The sequence below is a fragment of the Trachurus trachurus genome (assembly GCF_905171665.1).
Source record: "Trachurus trachurus genome assembly, chromosome: 10".
NCBI classification, from domain to species: Eukaryota; Metazoa; Chordata; class Actinopteri; order Carangiformes; family Carangidae; genus Trachurus; species Trachurus trachurus.
Genome location: NC_139894.1, coordinates 23,459,794 through 23,481,352, shown reverse-complemented (window position 1 = coordinate 23,481,352; position 21,559 = coordinate 23,459,794). Strand labels below are relative to the sequence as shown.

Below are 21,559 nucleotides of genomic sequence, written 5' to 3'. Positions count from 1 at the left end.
CCTGGGAGGAAAGCTGCATCTCTGGGTCAAGTGTCAAGGATTAAAGCTAACTGGTGCCAAGGTACTAATGCTAGTTCTTTGCCATCGTGAAAACTGCCATGCTGAAGAAACTGTTGGACTTATTTTTTCCTCATTCAGTTTCCTGTCGGTGATACCAATATATTTTGTACATAAATGTAATTTTTCATTTGATTGGCCTTTTTGTCATTGTATTCCAAGCACACTGTTGTCTTAAATGGGCATACTTGCATATTTCTGGATGGGAATGAAAGTGATCAATCGATGCGGATGATGAATATGACTGCCCCGCTTATTGGTGCGATTTGTTGCATATACCCAGCCAATGACATCAAATGCATGATGTAGATGGAGTTGCTCTGTTCTGTTGTTTATTGATATATGAACATTCAAAAGCCAGCTCTCGATCGACCTTTGAACATACTGTGACCTGTCTGTTTACTGGAATCAAAACTGTACAGTATAAATAAGTTTATGTTTGTTTTGGATTCATAATAAATATCTATGAAGTGGTTGTAACAGCAGTTCAGTTGGTGCTTGCCTTAGCGGCGTGTAAATCAGGCATAATGCGTTATAATAGGCTTTTCTGACTCCCGTAGCCTGAATTTAACTGCTAGAAATCACTTGTCAAAATGTTAGAGGTGTAACCGATGGCACTCTGATGGCTGCCTGCTCTGTATGAGCTTAAAATCTCCACAGAGCGTGCCAATAAAACCCAAGGACAGGAGCTTTATGACAGAATGAACAACAGAACGGCAGAGGCTTTTGGGACTAATGTGGCTTTTAAAGGTTTAGCCTTGGATCCTTATCTCTGGCCCTCCCTAGGGCTCTGCCTGCTCTTCCCCAGCCAACCTTTATATACCATCTCCTGCAGAACAGATAGAGAGGTGGAAGGTCAGCTGAGATGAATGATCCATCCCTGTTTGCACAAGAAAATGAGCACCACCATGGAAACCCATCGGATGTACAAACAGATAGCCAAGGATATCTTGGCAGGGACTGAGATTTGAACATTTGACTTTTTTTTAAATCACTTAAATGAGTCATGTTTATCAGTATGCATAAGTGAGAGTATATAAATTTGTGCGATGACTGAAAAACACCATATGCAAGTCCATAACATTTTTTTAGTGTCTGTTAATCTGAATAGTTATGAGCTGCAGCTGAGTCACAAGGCCCTTACCTTGGCATTTAAAACATTATATAAACCGCGGCTTATTATAACTGCACAGCTCAGGAGAGGTTGAGTGATTTACTGAAGTGGGATGAGAAAAGATTCTTACCTCATACATGTTATCATACTGTAGGAGGAGGACTGAAGTGCTGAATGCCATCAGCGAGAATGCCGTTTATCTGATGAAGTGACATGATTAATTATTAGTGAATAATTTATCAATTAAAATGTAACTCATTCAAATTAAAACCTCCAACTTGAGCTGTAATTGACTTCAGGGCAATTTAGTTAAATTATGAATGATGTAGCACTAGCTCCACCAAGTGGTGAGTAGCTGTAGTTATGGTAGGGAGCATTTCAACCCTTTAAAACTGACTTGTATAAATTTTTTTTATTTTAATTTCAGATGCAAGTATATGAAACATGTTAGAGGATAAATATTTACAATAAAGGTTGCATAACACACAAAAAGCAGGAAATGCAAACATTCAATGAAATTAATACAACAGAAGTACAGAGCGCTAGCAGTCTGAGGGAACACACAAGAGAAGCAATGAATGATTGTCAACCAAAGAAAAACAGGGAGTTCAGTGAAAGTGCACACAAACCATGTGCTTTAACCCATTTCAAATGAAACCAAAATAAAAAAAAAGTTAATCTTAACGCTCTTGACTTCAAACTGAGGGTAATGTTGCATTGTCAGTGTGAGCTATGCTGGTGCAGTGCTTGCTAAACAAATTAGCCTCACTCGAGCGTGAGGTGACATCACCATTTTCAAAGAGGACACTGGGAACTTGCACTATTGGTATTCATCATCTAAACATATTGTATTGTACACCCAAATGGCTTGGAGTTTGTGACACACTTTTAACAAGTGTATGCCAACACATCACCAGTTGGATAATACACACAAACTCCTGCAACATCCAAACTATCAGCCTCAATAATGAAATATGTGTAATCTTTGTTCAAGACTCCTTATATAAAATGTACAACTTTGTAATACTAACTGCATGGTGTGGTATGAACTTTTACAATGAGCCCTGAGGAAATGTATGGATCTTAATGTTTCTATTCTGACTCGATTTCAAAGTAAAAGGCAAAAAATATTGCAGCAGAGGCATTTTCTAAGTTATATATTAAACAACAGCCACAATGATCAGAGGACGCCCTCCCACTCACGACGAGTAAAGCTGAATCACAAGCCTACAGTCACTGCAAGTCAGACCATACGGCTACCGTCACACCACTTCACATCTCCAAATCACATGGCGTGCAAAGCTTAGGGAACACAATGCGGGGCAGAGTGAGGCGATGGCACAACCGTGATCTGAACTGTCGAGTTGTTAGTTCTGAATGTTACGCAGTAGTGATGATTATGCATGTTGCTCTTCAGTTTTAATTTACTATTTTACATGAGCCGTTTCTAGCGGTTGCAATGAAAAATAGAAACAAAGCACATTTCACAGTAGTATATATTTTTAGTTTCCTTTTTGTTGTTGTTTGTTAAATACATACATAGAACAAGACAAATGGCTTCTATAATGATGAAAATCTTGCTGGTGCAGTCAGTCACGAAAATAGCTGTTCCACCATTGATGAGTTAGTTAATTGTTCTACTGATCAAATGGATACATCAGCCAACAGTGACTTTCAAGCTACGTGAGGCCTTTATTACATTATGGAGGAGTAATGGGTCACAATCAAAGAGTTCAATTCAAGACACACCTCCACAGCTCCCCTCACCAGCAAATAATAAACCTACCACACAGTTTGGTTACTGTGGATTTTCTCATCTCATGTATAATAGAAGTTTATTACCATCCAGAAGTCAAAAACTGCCTATCTATGCCAGTTACCCACACTCACCCATCCATAATCATTTAACTGCTTCTGTCAAAAAAAGGGAGAAAAGAAAAAAGAAGCAGTCATCCAACTCAAGCAGTCGATAAAACTGAGAAAACAAACACTATAAAGTATTACATTTTTAAAAAGATAAGCCTATAACTCTGCAGGTATTTGCAAATGAGTTTCAATGAATGATCCTTTTTCAGAGGTGCTTCGTCGTGAAGATGTTCTCTTTATTGACAGACTCCTCACTCCACTACAAGTTGTAGCTGGACCATCTCCGCAGGACTCTGTGTACTACGCAAAGTTGGAGGGTCCGAGGTGGGCTTTTACGGGATGGCCAAGGCTGTCCAGAGGAGCACTGGGATAAAACCTTAATGCTTACAATAACAGGCCAAGAGGCCAGGGACAGAGGAAAGGGCCAGAGCAAATGGTCCTGGAAATGCGAAGAGCTCCAGGGAACTTCATCCTTACTCATGAGGACAGTGTGCGGTATCAAAAGTAGATCTGCTTGGCATGTGACGGATTCTGCTCCATGGGGCAGTACGGGCATTTCAACCTGTGGAAAGACGAGATCAGGAACAGGATGATACAATTATTTACACTTTACATCACTGCAGGCCTCTCTTCACAACGCTGAATTAAGCAGTAGGCTGAAACGCGTACGTTGTGGGACCCTGCTGCCCAGATTAAAAGGAGACATTTATACGAGTGCTGGCTATCTGTGTTCGATTCTTGAAACCTAACATTAAGTTTCTAGACTTTTATGTTGTATTTTGTCCAGTCTTCTTTCGAGAAATTGTGACATCCATATTTCAAGATTTAATGTTTTTCACTCTGATTGAGCATACAGTTGTTGAATGTTTGGATCCACAACAATATAAAACAAGGTGTTTTTAACCTCTACTACTGATGTATAACTCCAGCTGTATTTCCAACTTACTTTCCAGCATTGGTCAGCTTGTTGAGGGCATCTCTGGAGATGACATGGCCACAAATGAGCTTCATGGGGGGGTTGCTCTCTGAGGTCTGCTGCCGAAGAATGGGGCAGGCGAACACAGAGTGGTACCAGCACTTCTTCCCTAGGTCGATTTCAATCTAAATGAGCAGGGAGTCGGTGAGTTACATGAATGCTGAAAATAAAATGAAAACCGATGTCCGATGGAAATTCAATAGTGACTTACAGGCAACTCATCTTTGTGTGTCCAGACCCCGCTGCACTGTCTCTGCTCTATCACCTGCTTGATGTTCATCAGCACTGGTAAGGCCATACAGCCTGATGCAAAACTGTGGAGAAACAGACAGTATTCATCTTTTTAACTACACGGGTTAAAATACTACAACACAGTATCATAATTTACCCTTCATCTTGAACCAAAATAAATCAATTAACTATTTAAACTTTAGCATCAACTTTGTTTTTAATGTAAATATACTTTTCTGACCTAACACTTAGTGGTGACTCTACAGAGAGGCCCAGTAAAGCACAGGCATCTCTGGTGAAGATGTTACAGATCTCTGCCCACTGATTTGTCTCCAGCAGACTGCGGTACGGGGAGTTATCGATACCATGGCGCAGATACACAAGACTGCCCATCAGGATCTGGATATCTGAAGGGACAAAAAAAAAAGACATATTTACCTCAAGAATTCATTTATTCTTGCTCGGTTGTTATTGTATAAGTCCCGAATCATTTGCATGTTCTCTTCTTAAAAGAGTCAAATCCACAAATTCTTTCAAAGCTGAACTCATTCACCATCTTTGTGTGTTTGCATTAAGACCGTCAGATTATATCTTTGTATAGAGCGTACCTCTCTGGTGCTGAGAAGCAAATGGCTGAAAATGTCTGGCATACTGCAGGGCCTCCATTTGGTTGCTGATTCCTCCACTTAGCAGACTGATGAAGTACAAGCGGTGCAGTTTAAACTCTAAACTGCTGTTGAGATCGAGAAGGCGCTGCCGATTCGTCACGGCCCATCTAAGAAGGGACAGACATAAATAAGTTTGTGTCAACAAACATAAACACACAAGTTGGCTGCAGACTTGAAGTCCCAATGGCCAAATAGAAAAGCTACAAAAAGCCTCTATCCCATCAGCAGTGGCCATTCTCAATAAGAGACACACATGTTTTATCCCTTTTTACTTTTTAAGCCTGAAAATGGAAACGTCTACGCCACATTTGCTCATTTTATTGCACTTCTATATTATGCTGACCTTTACATAATGTACTGAATTTTTATATAATTGTATTTATTTATTTAATTTTACTGTTTTTATCTGTTGTGCAGCACTTTGGGAACTTTGTTGTTTTTTTTAAATGTGCTATACAAATAAAGTGGATTGGATTGGATAATGTACTATTCTTGACTATTGTTTTGGATGACATGTATTTTTTGTTCTTCGTGCCAGTGCGAAACAGTCAGGCAGATATTTTCTACAATGCTGATAAATAAGTTAATACAAATAAGGGTAAACAGATAACATACTCTAGTGCAGGCCTGAGGTCCTGCATCCTCAGAGCTTCAAGGATCCTGTTCAACTCCAGAAAAGGCTGCTTCATACTCATATCTATAACTACACCAGACTCCTAGAAAACACACAGAGTATTTCACAATTATCTTGACAAAAACAAAGATTACATGAGATATGATCTTGTTTTTATATTTTAGAGGGTGGTTATCTCTCTGTCAAGTTTACATTACCACATTAGGTTGAAGGTTTCAGTCATTTACCTGGCACAGATCCTCTGCTACACTGAGCATTCCTTGTCTGTACAGATGCTCAACGATGGTCTCGCTCAAGTATTTCTGTCTCTCTGGTGTGTCCCACACTGTCTCCGCCACCACAGCACTGATTTCTGCATCAAAGTTCTGTAGAGAAGCAAGTCAGAGTTAATGTTTGTGTCTGCGTGAGTGAAATGTTACATGTCAAGGAAAGAAGCCGCTTATCCTTACTCTGTCAATGGCTTTGCCGACTTTTGATACGCTGCCATGGATGTCCTTATGTCGGGAAGCCAACATCTGCACTGTTTCTTTGATATTCTTACAACATTGGGCCATAGTCTGAGATAAGACTGATAAGTCTGCATCTTGTACTCCTGCAAGGAAGAGAAAAAGAAAAAGGTTTCAACTGCATCTACAAAACAACATGTATCTGATGAGTCATGATGGGAAACGAATATTTCAACTACTATAAAATAAGGATTTAAATCACTTAACGTTCACATACTGTAATAGCGTTCCATCACCTCATGTGTGTCAGGTTTTCTTACCAAAGGCAACTAGCTGTCCTCGAATCTCACAGACACTGCGCAGGAGCTCGTCTAGCCTCTCCTCCGACTGGTGGCCATACATCACAAAGCGATGGAGCACTTTCTCCAGCTCCCGCTCCACACATGCACACTGTTCCATGGTTGAGACTGGAACACCCACACACACAACACTGACACCTGGATTGAAGAGTAAAAAAATCAGATCAGAACAGAAAAGTACTTTTAATGTAATAACTTGACCGATGGTTGCTTCTAAAGTTCTTCAATATGTGAGAATTAGATAATAGTGTGTCCAGTGAATGATGTCTATTATTTTGGGGCCTGCGTTTTATTATCATTAGGCATTAATCTGCCATTTCCGCAATGAATGAGAGCCAATCATAACATGTTCCCATGAGATGTTTTATCACACAAGTCAAAGCTTTCATTATAATATTCACATAAGACACACCAGCAAGGAAACCTCAGTGGTAATAGGTATTGGGTGATTTGAGGTTAATTTTCTTGAAAAAATTATACAGATGACTGATTGTTTTGGTAGTAGATAATTATTTACTTCAGCATAGTTTTGTTTTACTTAAATATGTGAAATATTCATTGTTGACAGGACTGTGAAATTTATTTCCAAGATGTGTGCTAATGTTGAGGTGAAATACATGGCAGTGCTTAATAATTGTTTAAAAATTCGATACAAAGATATTTTTAACATCTCTAAACAGCAATTTCCTCTCAGCAATCAACCACCACACATGTCAATACTGGTACACCAGCTCAGCTGATGTTTTGGTCAGACTCCCACTACTGATGTTATCATTTACTCTTTCCAGTGAATTGTGTAGTTTGCAGGTGGTGGTAGTCTGCTACAGGGGTTACAACACAAAATAATAATCTACAAACTTTAACTGTGGACCTATCAATGGGACGTGGGACACCACGCCATTATTGAAGTGTAACAAAGTGTTAGACAAAACCGAGATGATAGAGACATTACACGACTGTCACATAGCTGTCACAAGAGCCGAGAACAATGGTGTGTTCAAAGACCTTTAACAGCTGGTGGCGATCTTTTTGTTTTCGACCTAAGAAAAAAACGCAAACCTCTCTAGCACCGTCCTGATTAAAAGTTTGGCCTGCTTTGACACTGTGAACTACTATCCAGGCCTTTAACATGATGAGCAGCAGGCTCCCTGAGTACTCCGCGGCCTGGTGTTTACTAGCGTCAGTCGCTGCTAGCAGCTGAGCCCTTCAAAAGTTTGATTTCATTATACAGTAACAAATGTAAATCTACAGTGATTTAATATGAACAGTTGGTCCAATTTCTGAAATCATTACACAATAGTGAGGGGGGGGATCTAAATCATTGTTAGTTGCCGCTTTGCTGTTACTCCCGACTGTGAGCTGAACACAGAAAATGTCCACCTACCGTAACAGAGGTAACGTTAACCACATTAACGCAAGCTCCATTTGTGTTTCAATGATGAAATACTACGTGTCGTTTTTCCATTACTCAATAACAATAATACAATTAAGTTCCTCAGACTGGTAAACATATATTCTGATTCGATCCGGTGATTTTTAGACAAAAATGCTGTCGCAGAGCTAACATAAACAAACGCTGTCACAGTCCCTGGCTAGCCACAAAAGCTCGCCATTGCTAGCAGCTAGCCAGCTAGCTAGGTAATGTTAGCCTGCTGCTCACTGACAAGGCCCAATAATTTCAGGAGAGAAATGACAACCTGCTGTTTTTGTATTTATCCAACACTTCGAGCATATATCGCCGTTTAACTGAAATTTAAGATATATTTAAATAAACACCACTCACCTATCGTGCTAATTAGTTAGCAAACATTAGCGTTAGCCACTTGCCTGTTATGGCAACACTTCACTAGCAGCCGTAATGCGCAACTTCCTGTGTCGCATTCTGCCTTAACTGGTCTTTTCACAATAAAAGTCTTTTTCTCTGCGACATCCGAAGCGAACAGTGCTCGTATCTTATTTTATTTTTTGAACAATGGAGTTTCGAGGCTATCACAACTTGTGATAGCCTCGAAACTCAATTGTTCAAAAAATAATAAGGTGATTCACAACTCATCCCATACAGGTTAGCACAGGAAACTAATATTTAAAAAATATAATACAAGTTCGATGTTGTGGTCAAGGTAGGTAGGCTATAGCTATTTTTTTTGTATATTCTTTAGTTTTAACTTTAGCAAATGCAGTTATTTGAAAATCTTAAATCCTAATCCTCACTCTACAAAATAGCGAGGGAGTAGGCCTAGGCATACAGCAGTGAAATCTAGAAGAAGATTTCTAATATTTCCAGGAGGTAAAAGTATAAAGCACAACTTTATCCATTAGGCCTACCACAGAAAGTAAATAAGGAAACATGGCTTGTATTGTGGAAAGCTTGGTCATGAAGAGTTAAACACATCCTAATAGAGCAACTAGGTCAGTTCAAAAAAGATAGATTTGAAATGTGATCTTATGTTTATATTTTTCTGTTTGTCATACATACTAGCACTTAAATAACTCATCACGAGACTAGACTCCTGTTGACCATCTCCAACTCCCAGATGGAGGCCTAACAGAAAAAGCAGCTGCAATGAGTTTTAAAAGGTAAGTCGTGTTTGTTTATCTTCACAAGGAAGTGCCCTGCCATGCATCATTTGCTAAACATGTGGACACTGAAAATCAGCCTCTCTGCTAATCCTTTTTGCCACAGAAGGTTTATACATTTGTCCACTTTGAGGTTCATGCAGTAGCTATATTCTTTATGCACGGCTTATCTGTGAGCTTCATTGCTAAGGGTGAAGGTGGGTGAGGCCTCTGGACTTGAGCAGGCTGCATGACTAATCTATCAGTGATGTAGACTAAAGCTCCCCATTGCTGAGGTGCTCATCATTCTTTCCCTTTGAGTCCTCCTCCAGTCTGCTGTGCTGCCGTAACCACAGAGGTTCAAATTTATCAGCACTTCTCTACACTTAAGTTTGTACTGTCTCATGGCCAGCACATACATAGTATGCAATCACATATGCATGCATGTCATCCTCCGCAATCATTTGAAACATTATTGCTGTCAGAGGTCATGTTCATGTTTTTTCATTTCGCGTCACCCAAGGGATGTCAATATTGACAGAACAAGAAAAGAAAGACATGTAGTTGTTGTATAGCTCTGTGTGTAACCATATTGCTCTTATATTACTCCACCAAGGTCAAACACCCAAATCCCATTTTGGCAAGCCACACTGAAATGTGTGCACTCATGGCAATGTATGACTATTCAGACAGAAGGGAGATCCAAATTACATATATGATGCCATATATAAAATAGCTTGTTGACTTTCCAGTGTTGAGAACCATCCCTGACACCACAGTTATAATATACCCTTAGTGAGAGCATTCAGTCAGGGCTGCAATCAAAGATTTTCCATTGGCTTGCCCTGAATGACTTAATGACTGAGAATGAATGGTAATCTCATGAGGTATTAGGTTAGGGACAGAGGGCTTATCCACACTCACTACTGCCATACATGCCCAGACAGTCTCAGTGAGGCTCAGAGAATACTGTTGTTGACAAATGACATGACACCTTTTGTTCCTCCAGTTTTATATCATACATGTGTCAACACAAGCAACAGCAAGCTCAATAAGAATTTAAAACTTAAAAATATAATTGGATGGAATGAAAATTAACATTACTGCATCACAACAAATCTAACAGGAAAAAACGTGACAGTAAACATGTGAGAGCACCTTACCAATGTTATGCAAGTGTTGCTACCTAACATGCAGTGCACGGGAATTTTGCATGTGAGCTGTCAAAGTCGGGTGGTCTATGTTAACCCCTGACCTGTTGTACCCCAGCCACAGCCTCACATACACACATATGTATGCACATAGACATAAAAGTATACATCAATAATACTGTCAATGATAGAAAAAACTCATAAGTAGTAATAAAGTGTACAATGTGTGGGGTGTACTTCAAGCTCGGTATTTCCCCTTTCTTTCCCACCAGCGTGTCCAATCAAACAGCTAAAGCTTTGGCTATCTGGCCCTGATAGTATAGGTCTATATATAGAGGGGCCCTGTGACTGAGCTGGCTCTAAGTGTCAAATTCCAGGCGCACTCATCCGTCCTGGCCGGATCAGCACCTGCTGCTAACTATAAACCCACCCACCCTGAGCGCTGCACCCCAGGCCAGCTCACACTGGAAAGCCAATGCCCAACCAAACCCCAGTCTGGACAAGAAAAAGGATCCAGGTTAGATTCAGTAAGTGCTTTCCCTGAGGCCAGCTGAGGAGGGAGGGGCCGAAATAGAGATGGGAGCATTAGGGGATGTAATGTGTCCAGGCGAGATGCCCCGCTTTGCTTTTCCTATTCAAGTCTGATACAGAGCAATGCCTTTGACATTCTGAAGTGGTGCAGCCAGTGTAGCACTGCCAGACTGAGCTGTGAGGAGCCGCTCAGTCCTGGACTCAGCATATGCACCGAGGTCTTGTAAACTTGGGAGTGTGCTGTGGATTTTGAGAGGCAGTTCACTGGATGAGGGGCAGATATTGCAACACAGAGGAACTCGATGCCATTGGGAAAGCCTCATCATTGGCCAAAGGTACAGTACCAATCATTCTGTATCTCTGTACTTAAGCAATGAGCAGCCTTTCTCTCTCTAGTCAATTCTACACCAAGATAATAAGGAAAGCGTAAAGGGTATGTAATGGGCAGAACTAATGCCAATAATGTCACTTTCCATTATATATAAGATGAATAAATCTCAGACCTGGTAATGTTATATAAGTTGCACTTCATTCAGTAAATGCCTTGATGACATCTTACAGGAAATACACAAAATTGATGTACAGTATGTGACTTAAGTTTTTGTCAACTAAAGTTACGAAACGTTTGTCAACTTTTCATATTCACTTGTGTTAATGTCAGGTTGCAGGCATAGGGACAGAGTTATATTTATGATCTGAACCCCTTTTGGGAGTTGTAGGTATTTTCAGAAAATTTATAGTTTAAAGGATAGAGTTACCCTTTGCAAGCTTACAAAAAATAACAATACACACTTAAGCCTCTGTATTTGTGACTTATACACTTTTGCCTGTCAGTGATATTTGTCAAATGTTACTGGTGGTAAAAATGAATGAGACATACATCCTCCAGGTGACCATATCTTATTTCCAGTCCAGGAACAGAGCCCAGAGCAGACTACAGGAAGGGACTGGACTGGCCACAGTGAGAATTTGGAGCTTGTGGACTAGCAATGGACAGCTGGACTCTCCAGGGGGACAGCTACTCCTTCCTGCGCAGTGCGCCCCGCACCTTTTCCCTGTGCCATCGTGACGGCACTCCCAACCACGTTGAAATCTTTGACATCATCAACATCCCTAGTCAGCGTAGTGCCATTTCTGAGACCACTTGCCTGTGTGACATTTTTGGAGACGACTGTGAGCCGCCCTCTCATTCAAGCACCCCTGCTGTTGGGGCTTTTGTCCCTTCCCAGAGGGAAGCAGAAGGGATATCTGCCGCATCACCCCCAGTGGATGATTTGAACGACTCAGGCTCTTACCACACTGCACAGGGCTCCAGTGAGGGGGAAGAGGGCTTTGAGGATTCAAGAGAAAGGCTTTACAGCCCTCTGTCACAGAGCGAGACAGAGAGTGAGAGACTGAGCCCTGGGCATCCAGACATTTTTGGGGGCAGTAGCCCAAATTTACAACCAAAAACCAAATCACCAGTACCTCAGCTTAGTACAGCTAGCCCATCAGGTGACATCCTCAACGCTGGTGAGAGAATCCCCTCTCCTGGACATATTAGCTCCTTTACCATCAGTTCAGAGGGAAGAGCATCATCCCTGTCTTCTTCCTCAGTCGAAAGGAGAAGTTCACCATCATCATCTAATCTAAGTCAAGAGCATTCAGAGAGTGAACCAGGGAAAATCACTCCTAAAGACGGACTTAACAGCCCCTCACAGCAGTCACTGACTCCAAGTCCCTCCTCTCAGCCTAGGAGCTGTGTCAGCTCACCCTGCTCTGAATCAGTCACCCAGCCTTCACCTGAGTTCAGAGTAGCACAAAACTCACCTGAGCCAAGGAGCAGCTACAACAACCAACTGTGTAGTCCCTCACCCAAAGATTTCTCTCTAGATTTTCCAGAATCAGCCTTTGGATTTAGAGCATCTTCCTCATCTCCTCTACCATCATCCAGCAGTACAGAGTTATCATCCCAGTCAAGAGAAACGTTGGCCTCACCTGGGCTGAAGAGTAGGCCCTACTCTCCTGATACTCAAGCATCATCTCCTTTTCCTGAACTAAGAGGAAGAGTCTCCCTGCCTGATCTTTTCAGCAGAGGCTCCACACCTGATATAGAAGAGCCTCCTTGCTCTCCTGAACTGCTTTCAAATCCGTCTGCTACAGGAAGAGACACCACGGCTACTCCTGAGAACCAAAAGGCAAGGTTATCAGTTGAACCAGGCAGCACTGCTTCAACACCTGTCCCAAGATACACACCTCCTTCACCTGTCATTTCAATATCAACATCTCCTGAGCTTGTGTCAGGTAGCGTCTCACCTGAATCGGGACGCACAGCTCCCCCACCTCGCTTGCTCAGTGCTGCTTCTCCGGCTAAGACAAGAACAAGAACACCCTCTCCTGGCTCCTCGCCAACAATAAGATACACTTCAACACCCTCTGAAATCAGCACACAGGTGCCTTCACCTGTGGTAAGTTATAATTTATCTCCATCACCTGATGTTAGAAGCAACTGCTCTCCAGTAGAGTACAGACACACTGCTCCATCACCTGAAATCAGGATTACGTCATCCTCACCTGAGCTTCACTTGGACTCTTCTTCAGCAAGAAGCGTCACTTCATCCCCTCATATCACAGGGATTTCGTACACTGTTGTCCAGCCAGAGGACAGGCACAGCCCCCCGTTTCCTGAGCTCTGTCGTCCCTCCACCTCTGAGCCAGATAGGACACTTGTGTCCCCTGAAGCAAGGAGCCCTATCCAAAGTAGAGACAGTAGGCAGAGCAGTGTAGCAGAGTCCACTGGTACACCACACGACTCACCCCATACATCTGGCTTCACAAGCCCCGTTCTGCAGCCTGATATAATTCTGGTGCATCAAGCTAGGTACAAAACACCTTCACCTCAACCAAAGCATCACAGACCCTCACCTGAACCAAGGTACCAAACTCCATCATCTGACAAACATCAAAGTCCCTCACCTCAGCGCCTCAGGAGTAGAGATCTGTCACCTCCCTCCCCTTCTCCTGTGCAGATTTCACCTGTCACCCTGTCGACAGAGCACCACCCTCAGTATATACAGCCTATCCCTCCTTTAAGAAATACACCTGAAGTTGAGGGAAATTCCTCTTCTGCTGATATTGCAGAAATTCAGGGCCCCAACATTTTGGTACAAGACAGCGTGTCACCTTCTTTAGATAAGGGAGACGAATCCATTATTATTCAAATCAAAAGCAGTTCACCAGTGATTACAGATTGTGTACCCGTATTCACTTCCCCATCAGAGGAAAAGATAGAGAGTTTACATAAACAACAAAGTGCAAAGGGAGAGGCAGCAGTGGAGGAAGGAAACATTAAGCAAAACTCAAGGCCCGCCTCCTTTTCTGAGGAAAAACAAAATAGCAACATTAGTTTTTTTCACGAAGAAGACACTTATATTAATCCTACTATTGAAAACACGTCTCTTTCCCCCAATCTTCCAGCCCGTAGAAACAGCAGTTCAACCATTTCACCTGTTCACAGGGCTACACCTGACTCACCTCTGCAGAGACTGGAAAACCCACAGCCCCAGCTTGCTACCTATTCCCTAACTTCTGAAAGCAGCAGCTTATTAAAATCAATTTGCACACCTGAGCCCTTAAGAAGAAACCTGCCACCCAAAGTTAGACGTGAAAACAGAGAGAGGTTGACTGAGGACATGGCCCACCACGTAAACAGAAGGCGGACTCCCTCTCCACCACTTACCAGGTTTACACCTGTCCATATCATTGCCCCTGAGAAACCATACAGACAGTGGCAGAACAGAAGCCGTAGCCCTTCTCAGGTTGTAGCATCCTCATCAAGTGGTAATTTAAAAAAAGCAGTGACAAATAGGGAAAGCCCCAATGTTGCCCCTGTTGACAATAATAGCCAGGCCCACTGGGTCAGACTAGGAGGACAACTGGAGATGGAGAGGGAAATGCAGCTGGAGGAGGAGAGAGAGGTAGGCAGGGATAGGGAGGTGGAGAGAGAGAGAATGAGGGAGGAGCGGGTTCCAGAAAAAGGGGAGGGGTGGCAGGGGGACGCCAGTTACAGAGGGGAACAGGTTGAGCTGTCATTCAATGCCAGGAATAGAAAAGGGCCTGCAAGTCGCAGCGCAGCTCCCACAAGCAGAGAGACTCGTCGGGGACTGCCAACAGTGCATTCCTATTCAGAGAGTTTGCTTTCTACCAGGCAGCTACAGCAACAACAGAGTCTTCTGAGACGTGTTTCCCAACAAGACACCAGGGGTGGTGGTCCAAGCAGACGACTTCAACCTCCTGCACACCATAACAAGAACAGTGCTCCTGGACGCGTGGCAACGAGCAGGCCCTGTCGGAGTTCCAGCTCCAGCATGGGAAGCGAGCTTGATGAGGCAGATAATGAGGTGAAGTGGTTTACAGACTTGGCTTTTCGCAGTCTGTCAAGCCCAGAGGTAGATTACCTTGACATGTACAACTCCAGCCACCGCTCATCCACCAACATTTCTCAACCATCCACCCAGGAGAGCCCTGCCGGGGTCAATCCTGCCTGGCTGGCCTATGCCGACTTCAGGGGCTCTGCTCCGAAACTGGACAGTGATGAGCTCCCCTTCCAGCAATCATCTGCATACTACTCAGATGGCCTGGATCCATCAAGGCGCTACGAGATGGGCAGCTTTGAATGTGTAGATGTGGCTGTGGAAAGAGAGGACCCCAGGAGGGTTAGAAGAGGAGTGCCCAAGAGACAGATCCAGCTTAAGAGAAAGAATAATGCTGATGGGAAGCAGGATGAGAGTAGTGAAAATAGTAGTCCTGGGATACCAGCGATGATGGAAAGTCCATCTCCAAAGAGTCACTCCAGAGAGACATTTGTGAGACAGCACAGCACACCAGCAGCAACGCTAGACTGCTACCCCTCTGAGCGTAGCCCTGAACCTAATCAAAATAATGAAAGAAAGGGAAAACTCCAGAAATCTGCCTCACTGGATGAAACATGCTCTAAAACCAAGATGGCCACTTGTCTCATCAAGAGTGTGTTATCCAAGAAGATGCAAAGTGTTGATAAACAAACTGATGAGCAGGAAGATGAAGTGAGCCCTGCTTTTGAGGAAAATAGCCCTCCAACAGTCAGTTCAGTGGACCCAAAACCTGACACAAATAGTCTGAGTTCCAGTGTCCCATCAGACTGTGGTCTTTCATCTGAGGGTTTTCTGGTGAGAGGTGAAACAAGCACAAAGGAGGAAGTCAAACCGCCAAAAAGCTTTGGACCGAGATCTGGTAAGAGGCCAAGTTCGTCCAGCAGCAGCAGAAGTGTAAGTTTTTCACAGACTGACAGTGAAGAGGCTGATTCTCAGAGCAGGAATACAACCTCAGTGAAGTCTGAAATGAGATCAGAATTTAAAGTGGCATTTGATAGTAAACAGTCTACACCTTTTGTACAACGAGCAGATGACATTAAAACATGGGACGAAAGGGATGGTGGTGACTCAGCAAATTCCACTGCCAGGAACACAGGAGCTCCTACTGCCACCAGAGCCAGTAACACGCAGGCCAGGATGACAAACAGAGACCAGGAATGTGAAAGCACAGAGACCCATAAACAACTGCCACAGAGTGACAAGGGCACTTGCAAGTCAAAAACACAGGAGATTACTCTCAAAGCCGTGGAGAAAAAGAAAGCCTCTCTAAATGTCTGTCTGACACCTGAAGCAGAAAACAAGCCTGAGGCCTCCTCACCAGAAATGTCTTTCCAATACAAGGATGACAGAGTGGAGACCAGTGTGGATGAGAAAACAGAAGAAGATGAAGGAAATGGCAATAACAAAGTTAAGGCCCCCCTTCACAAAGTTAGAGATGTGAGGCGGCTTGTGAAAAACACATATAATCTGTCTTTCAAGGCAACTAGTGCTATAATATCATCAGGTGTGAATGAAGAGAGGAAGGAAATTTTTAATGAAGAAAGGAGGAATGAAGTAAAAGAGGAAAGGAAAGAGATCATAGCAGGGGAGGGGCGGAAAGTGAGGCAAGAAATGAGGATGGAGGAGAAGAGGGAGGAAAGGGAAGAGGAGCACAGGGTGGAGAAAAAAGTAGAACAGAAAGATGAGGTAAACGATTCAAAACTTTCAACCTTATCTCCACCTCCTCAAAGCAAAGCAAAGCCTCTGTCTCGTTCACAGCCAATGCAAATAGAATACAAGGCTGTTTGCTGGAAAGAGGACAAAAATAAAATGTCATGCAGCAAGAAAGATTCAGAAAACCCAGGTGATAAACCCCAGGCTTCTCCAGAACTTGTCACTGGCCTAAGCAGAGAGTCACAAAAATCCTCGGCTGTAAACACACAGAGTTACACAACAGGAAATACAGACATTTCCAAGCCAGGTCAACATGATCTAAAAAAGGCAGCAGAAAAACAAGAGGTTGTGACAGAGATGCAGAAAAATCCAGACACAGAGGAAGAAGCGGTGGTTAGAACAGACAGAAAACCTCCAATGCTTGGAAGCCTTCCCAGATTGCCCAGTAAGGAAAGGGAGGTGTCCACTGCTGTAGTGTTGATAAGGGATGGATCCACTAAAGCCAAGACATCTGCATCTCCAGCCCAGGAAGAAATTCCCACCCCAGGCCAGGTCCCAGCTGTTTCACTTTCACCTGGGCCCACTGCCTCTGGCAATAACACTGGCAGCAGTGGCCACTCAGTTTCCATGTTATTAAAGGAAAAAGGCTACCAAGCAGACATAGGAGCAGTGGTTGGCGACGGCCAGAATGCAGCTGCAGGGAAAGGGGCTCCCTGTAAGCATGTGAACTGCCTGGAGATCCCCCTTCAGACCGCAATGCTTTCAGAGGCTGAGCGAATCGAGTCTCACAGGGAGAGGACATTCTCCTCATCGTCCATCACATCTGGCCCCTCAGCAGTGTCTGAAAACACAGAAACCATTACAAAGACCGCAGAGGATGACGATGAAGTTTGCGTTAAGCCTACAATAAAAGACACTTTGTTTTTTGCAAAACAAAAAAGTGCTTCACCACTAAGGAATACACAGGAGCAAACACCAACTCCAACCAAACAGAAGGATCAGGGAGATTTTGAAGCGGTGAAAAGAATAGATCCAACTTTTCCCCCGAGGTCCCCCGCAGTAAGAAGATTCAGGCCTCAGCCAATTGAGGTTAAATCACTGTCTAAAGACACACAGAAACAAGAGAGGCCTGAAAACTCCATTGGAAACAACAGACCTCAAACCATTGAAGTTAAATCTATAGCTAAACATTCTCAAAAGCCAGTTGTGCCTCCCAAACCAAGTTGCAAGTTTAAACCTGCAGATTTAGGAACAGTGCCAAATGAAGCACCAAGACTGTCGGCAACTGTAAAACCACAAGGTGAAGAAAGGTCTCAAACAATTGTGGTTTCCTCACCAACCATCTATAGAAAGATCTCCAATGAGTCCACATCAACATCAAACTATACAAGAAAATTAGCTGTGTCTGCAGTGTCAAGCCTCAAACCTCCACCTAGCAAAACAACTGCTACAACAATCTCCAATCTCTCAAATCCCTTTACAGCACCATCAGAGACGGAGGTATCTAATGACAGAGGACAGCAGCAACAACCAGCTGCCCCACCTCAGAGCTCCAGATTCACACAAAGACCTACAACCTTAGCTCCAACGTCAGCCACTTCTACAGGCTCAACCTCTGCTCCAGGTCCAGCTCCTGAGCCAGTAGCAAACCAGGTCACTGCAGCGCCCTCAGCTGGAGCCAGCGAGCCTTGCCAGCCAGCTGTTAGGGATCCAGACATCCAAACACAATATCCCAGGATGGCATACCCTCATGAACAAGCTATGCCGGTAACTTCAAACAACACAAAACAACCCACTACTGTTCCCACATCACATCATCAAGTGCCAGGATACACACACCAGCCATGCCAGAGATCAGTGTCCAGTGAACGCCGCCAAAGGTCAGATGACCTGTGTTTTTATGCCTCTGATGACCCTCCAAGCTACGATGAAAGAGAGAGCTTCAGTCCCCTCTTGCTTCCAGATCTAACCCCCAGGAGGTCAAATCAGTATCAACCTTCTTCCCGCCCCCCGCCCTGCTCCTGCACAGCTGGCTGCCCTTCCCACCCTGGTCTCACACCTCCTCACCATCACCGCAGCCCCCATAACATCACCCCTCCTGCCCCTCCACACTCTCCAGGTCAGGCATTACCTTACCCAATCGCTCAACCCCCTCTCCGTCCCCACCAGTGCAGGCCTGACCCTCAGTCATTGAGCTACCGGCCCGCCTCCCCCAAATCAAGTCCTCTCGGTCAGCCACCAGCATTATACCAGTCTCTCCACCAGCCCCCTCCCTGCCCTCCCCACCCGTCACTCATGCAGGCCTGCCCTGCTGACCGACCATTGCAGCCACCTCAGCATATTGACTCTCGACGACCCCCTGTTCACAGATCCCCTCAGCAGCAGCCACCAGGCCTGGGCCCAGCTCCTTACAGCGATCCTGGCCACAGCCACTCTCCTGGCCTTCCTCCTTTGGATCCCCAGTACTTGTGTGGCCCTCAAAGCCTGGGGCCCTCCTATGGTTCTGAATATGGGGGTGACAGCTCCAGTTTGTACTCAGAGAGTAACTATGGACAGACACCTCGCAGAGTGCTCCTAGATCCTGAGACTGGGAAGTACTTCTATATCGAGGTACCTGTACAGCCACTGAGGAAAATGTTGTTTGACCCAGAGACAGGCCAATATGTGGAGGTGCTGATCCCACAGCAAGCAATGTCACATTCAGGCCTGTATCCTCCTTCAGCAGCCCCTTATCCTTCTCTCCATAACCCCAACATGTATGCTGCAGCGCCACAGTACATGCCCTATGCAGCACCACCTCCCCCAGCTCACCCCCAGGCTCAGCCCCAGCCACCCCGCTATCCTGAGGCCTCTTCTGCAGCAACAATGCACCCAAGTGGGCCTGGAGTCAGCTATAGGAATCACTCTGGTCAGGGTTCCAAGCCAGAGCCCCAGAACAATCCACCACTGGACCAGAGCTACCTGGAGAGCATGTATTATGTCCCTACAGGGATGAACGCAAGCCCAAATCCCACCCCACCAGACTATTACCACAAACATCCCCCCAACCTGCCCCCATCAGGGGGGAAAAGGTCCTGAAATAGAGGATAGAGGCCGCCTTCCTGGAGCCTGTTGGGTTTTAAATACATGGTGTATAAAGGGGGTGTCTAATGTTAGCCTGTACTGTTATTTGAGTTTTCACACTGCAACTGAAGACAGCAATTCTTTGGTTGTTGTTTATTTGCTGCTGCTTGTTCTGTGCTAGTCTGCTTTAATAGAAAGAGATGTAATTCTTGATTTAATTTTGACAACATAAGAGAGCCTTTTCCATGAGGTGTTTGCCTAATTTCAAAATGATCTATTAAAACTTTTGTCATTTTTGATACAGGGTTATAAAATCACACTAACTTCACCTGTATAAATGCACAGGTATTATAAATCAATAGGTTTACTAATTTACTGATTACTTTACTTTAATAACAAATATCTCCAAAAAAACTTGAAAATAATGTTTTAAAAGAACCTCATATTTATTTTATTATTGTTTATTCTCTAATATTGGATGAGTGAGTTTGTGCACATGATGTCTGCAACAACAATGCCAATAAAATGTACCAAATATCACACTCCTCTTTTTTGTGCCTTAATCTGTTTTTCTATAGATCCTCTCTATAAATCAACATGGTACCATCTATTTACTGATTAGATTATATACAGTGTTAAATACTGGCACTATGGCCATGTAAGTTTCCAGCTACTTGCAAGACCAATTAAATGTTATTACGGTGTTCTGTTTACTCACTGGTTAAACCAGTAACTCAGATTATGTCTCTGATGCATTCAATCCTATGCAGTGTTTTCAGGGAAAGATGTTAATCTTACCACAAAATCAGTGCTTTTCATAATCAAATGCTAAAACAAGTTCTTAAGAGATCCTGTCAAAACACAAAAGACAATTCAGGCAATGGGTATAAGACTAATTTTGACTGACTTGACTGATCAAGTTTCACATAGAGCATTTACCCAGACACTGTTTCCTCCTCCCATCTTGGTGACATTGATGTCAATGTCACCAAATTAATTAATAAGGTATGGCATGTGGGTTATGTTAATACAAGTATTGGTTGTCAATTAAATATGCTGACATCTTTATTGTAGGAAATTATACAGGGACTTTGTTGATAAAGTGTGTGAGAATGATTGATTAATTAATATCAGATGTTTTAACAATTATGTGATATTGGCCAATTTGAAACCTCTCTCTGTCTTTAGAGGGCGCTGTAACTACTAACAATGTGCAGCAGCTATTAAATCCTATTCTATGATCATTTCACAAGGGTTTGGGAGTCTTTTGTGTCACATGGCATGTTACTGAAGCCAAATATTACAGTATCACATTTCTTTTGTAATGCAACACTTATATTCAAAGTAAAGAGATGCCCCTAATATACACAGGCTATTGTTAAGCAGTATTAGTACATTGCAGCACTGTGACCACCGGAGGGTGCCACAGACCACAACAGCAGGGCAAATAGTCCCATCCTAAAGGCATCTGCTAACCTTTCCGTGACAAGACCCAGTGAAACACAATATGGTGATTTTCTAATCAGAACCTGGCCCTGTAAACTGAAACCAGAGCCTAATTTGTTAGTCCAGAGGGACAAAATTGGCCTCCTCTCTCTTTGATGTGGATGGCAGTAAAATTAATGAGAGGTCTGACCAGTTGCTATGAGGGGCTGTAATGTGTATGTGTGTGTGTGCGTCTGGGTGTGCTTGTGAATGTATGTGTGTGCGCTACAATGAACAAAACAACGTTTCATCTGTGAGAGGCAACTCTTAGCTTCACAGGAATTCAGAGCGTGTTCATTCACATCTGGAGGGGATATCACTGCAGCACCTGGCAAGAAAAGTACATATGCCTGTATTACTAGTGCAGTGTTAAACAAA

At 43.5% G+C, this 21,559-nt stretch overlaps 2 protein-coding genes across 3 annotated transcripts; one reads left to right on the top strand and one right to left on the bottom strand.

The window, feature by feature from the left end:
- Nucleotides 1-2,653: 2,653 nt before the first annotated feature.
- Nucleotides 2,654-8,247, bottom strand: rmnd5b (required for meiotic nuclear division 5 homolog B). 2 transcript variants are annotated; one of them, XM_083980766.1, is made up of 10 exons: nucleotides 8,179-8,247; nucleotides 6,313-6,489; nucleotides 5,996-6,138; nucleotides 5,774-5,911; nucleotides 5,528-5,628; nucleotides 4,853-5,019; nucleotides 4,486-4,651; nucleotides 4,225-4,327; nucleotides 3,984-4,138; nucleotides 2,654-3,599 (listed from the first exon to the last, which is right to left on the bottom strand). In XM_083980766.1, the coding sequence occupies exons 2-10, from the start codon at nucleotides 6,449-6,451 to the stop codon at nucleotides 3,536-3,538; spliced, it is 1,176 nt and encodes a 391-aa protein (XP_083836892.1). In that variant the 5' UTR covers nucleotides 6,452-6,489; nucleotides 8,179-8,247; the 3' UTR covers nucleotides 2,654-3,535. The 2 variants fall into 2 exon arrangements, with proteins under 2 accessions (XP_083836892.1, XP_083836891.1); XM_083980765.1 differs by having other exon boundaries at nucleotides 8,135-8,232.
- Nucleotides 8,248-10,552: 2,305 nt separating this feature from the next.
- Nucleotides 10,553-20,221, top strand: LOC310992799 (uncharacterized protein). Its single transcript, XM_083980997.1, has 2 exons — nucleotides 10,553-10,924; nucleotides 11,500-20,221. The coding sequence occupies exon 2, from the start codon at nucleotides 11,579-11,581 to the stop codon at nucleotides 19,709-19,711; it is 8,133 nt and encodes a 2,710-aa protein (XP_083837123.1). The 5' UTR covers nucleotides 10,553-10,924; nucleotides 11,500-11,578; the 3' UTR covers nucleotides 19,712-20,221.
- Nucleotides 20,222-21,559: the final 1,338 nt, after the last annotated feature.

Bases quoted from the DNA above. Each gene is read 5' to 3' on its own strand.
- rmnd5b (XM_083980766.1), bottom strand. From the start codon at position 6,451: ATGGAACAGTGTGCATGTGTGGAGCGGGAGCTGGAGAAAGTGCTCCAT. The intron at 4,652-4,852 runs GTACGCTCTATA...TTGTCCCTTCAG, and splicing joins TGCTTCTCAGCACCAGAGAG to ATATCCAGATCCTGATGGGC. The intron at 3,600-3,983 runs GTAAGTTGGAAA...GTCTTTCCACAG, and splicing joins AAGCTGACCAATGCTGGAAA to GTTGAAATGCCCGTACTGCC.
- LOC310992799 (XM_083980997.1), top strand. From the start codon at position 11,579: ATGGACAGCTGGACTCTCCAGGGGGACAGCTACTCCTTCCTGCGCAGT.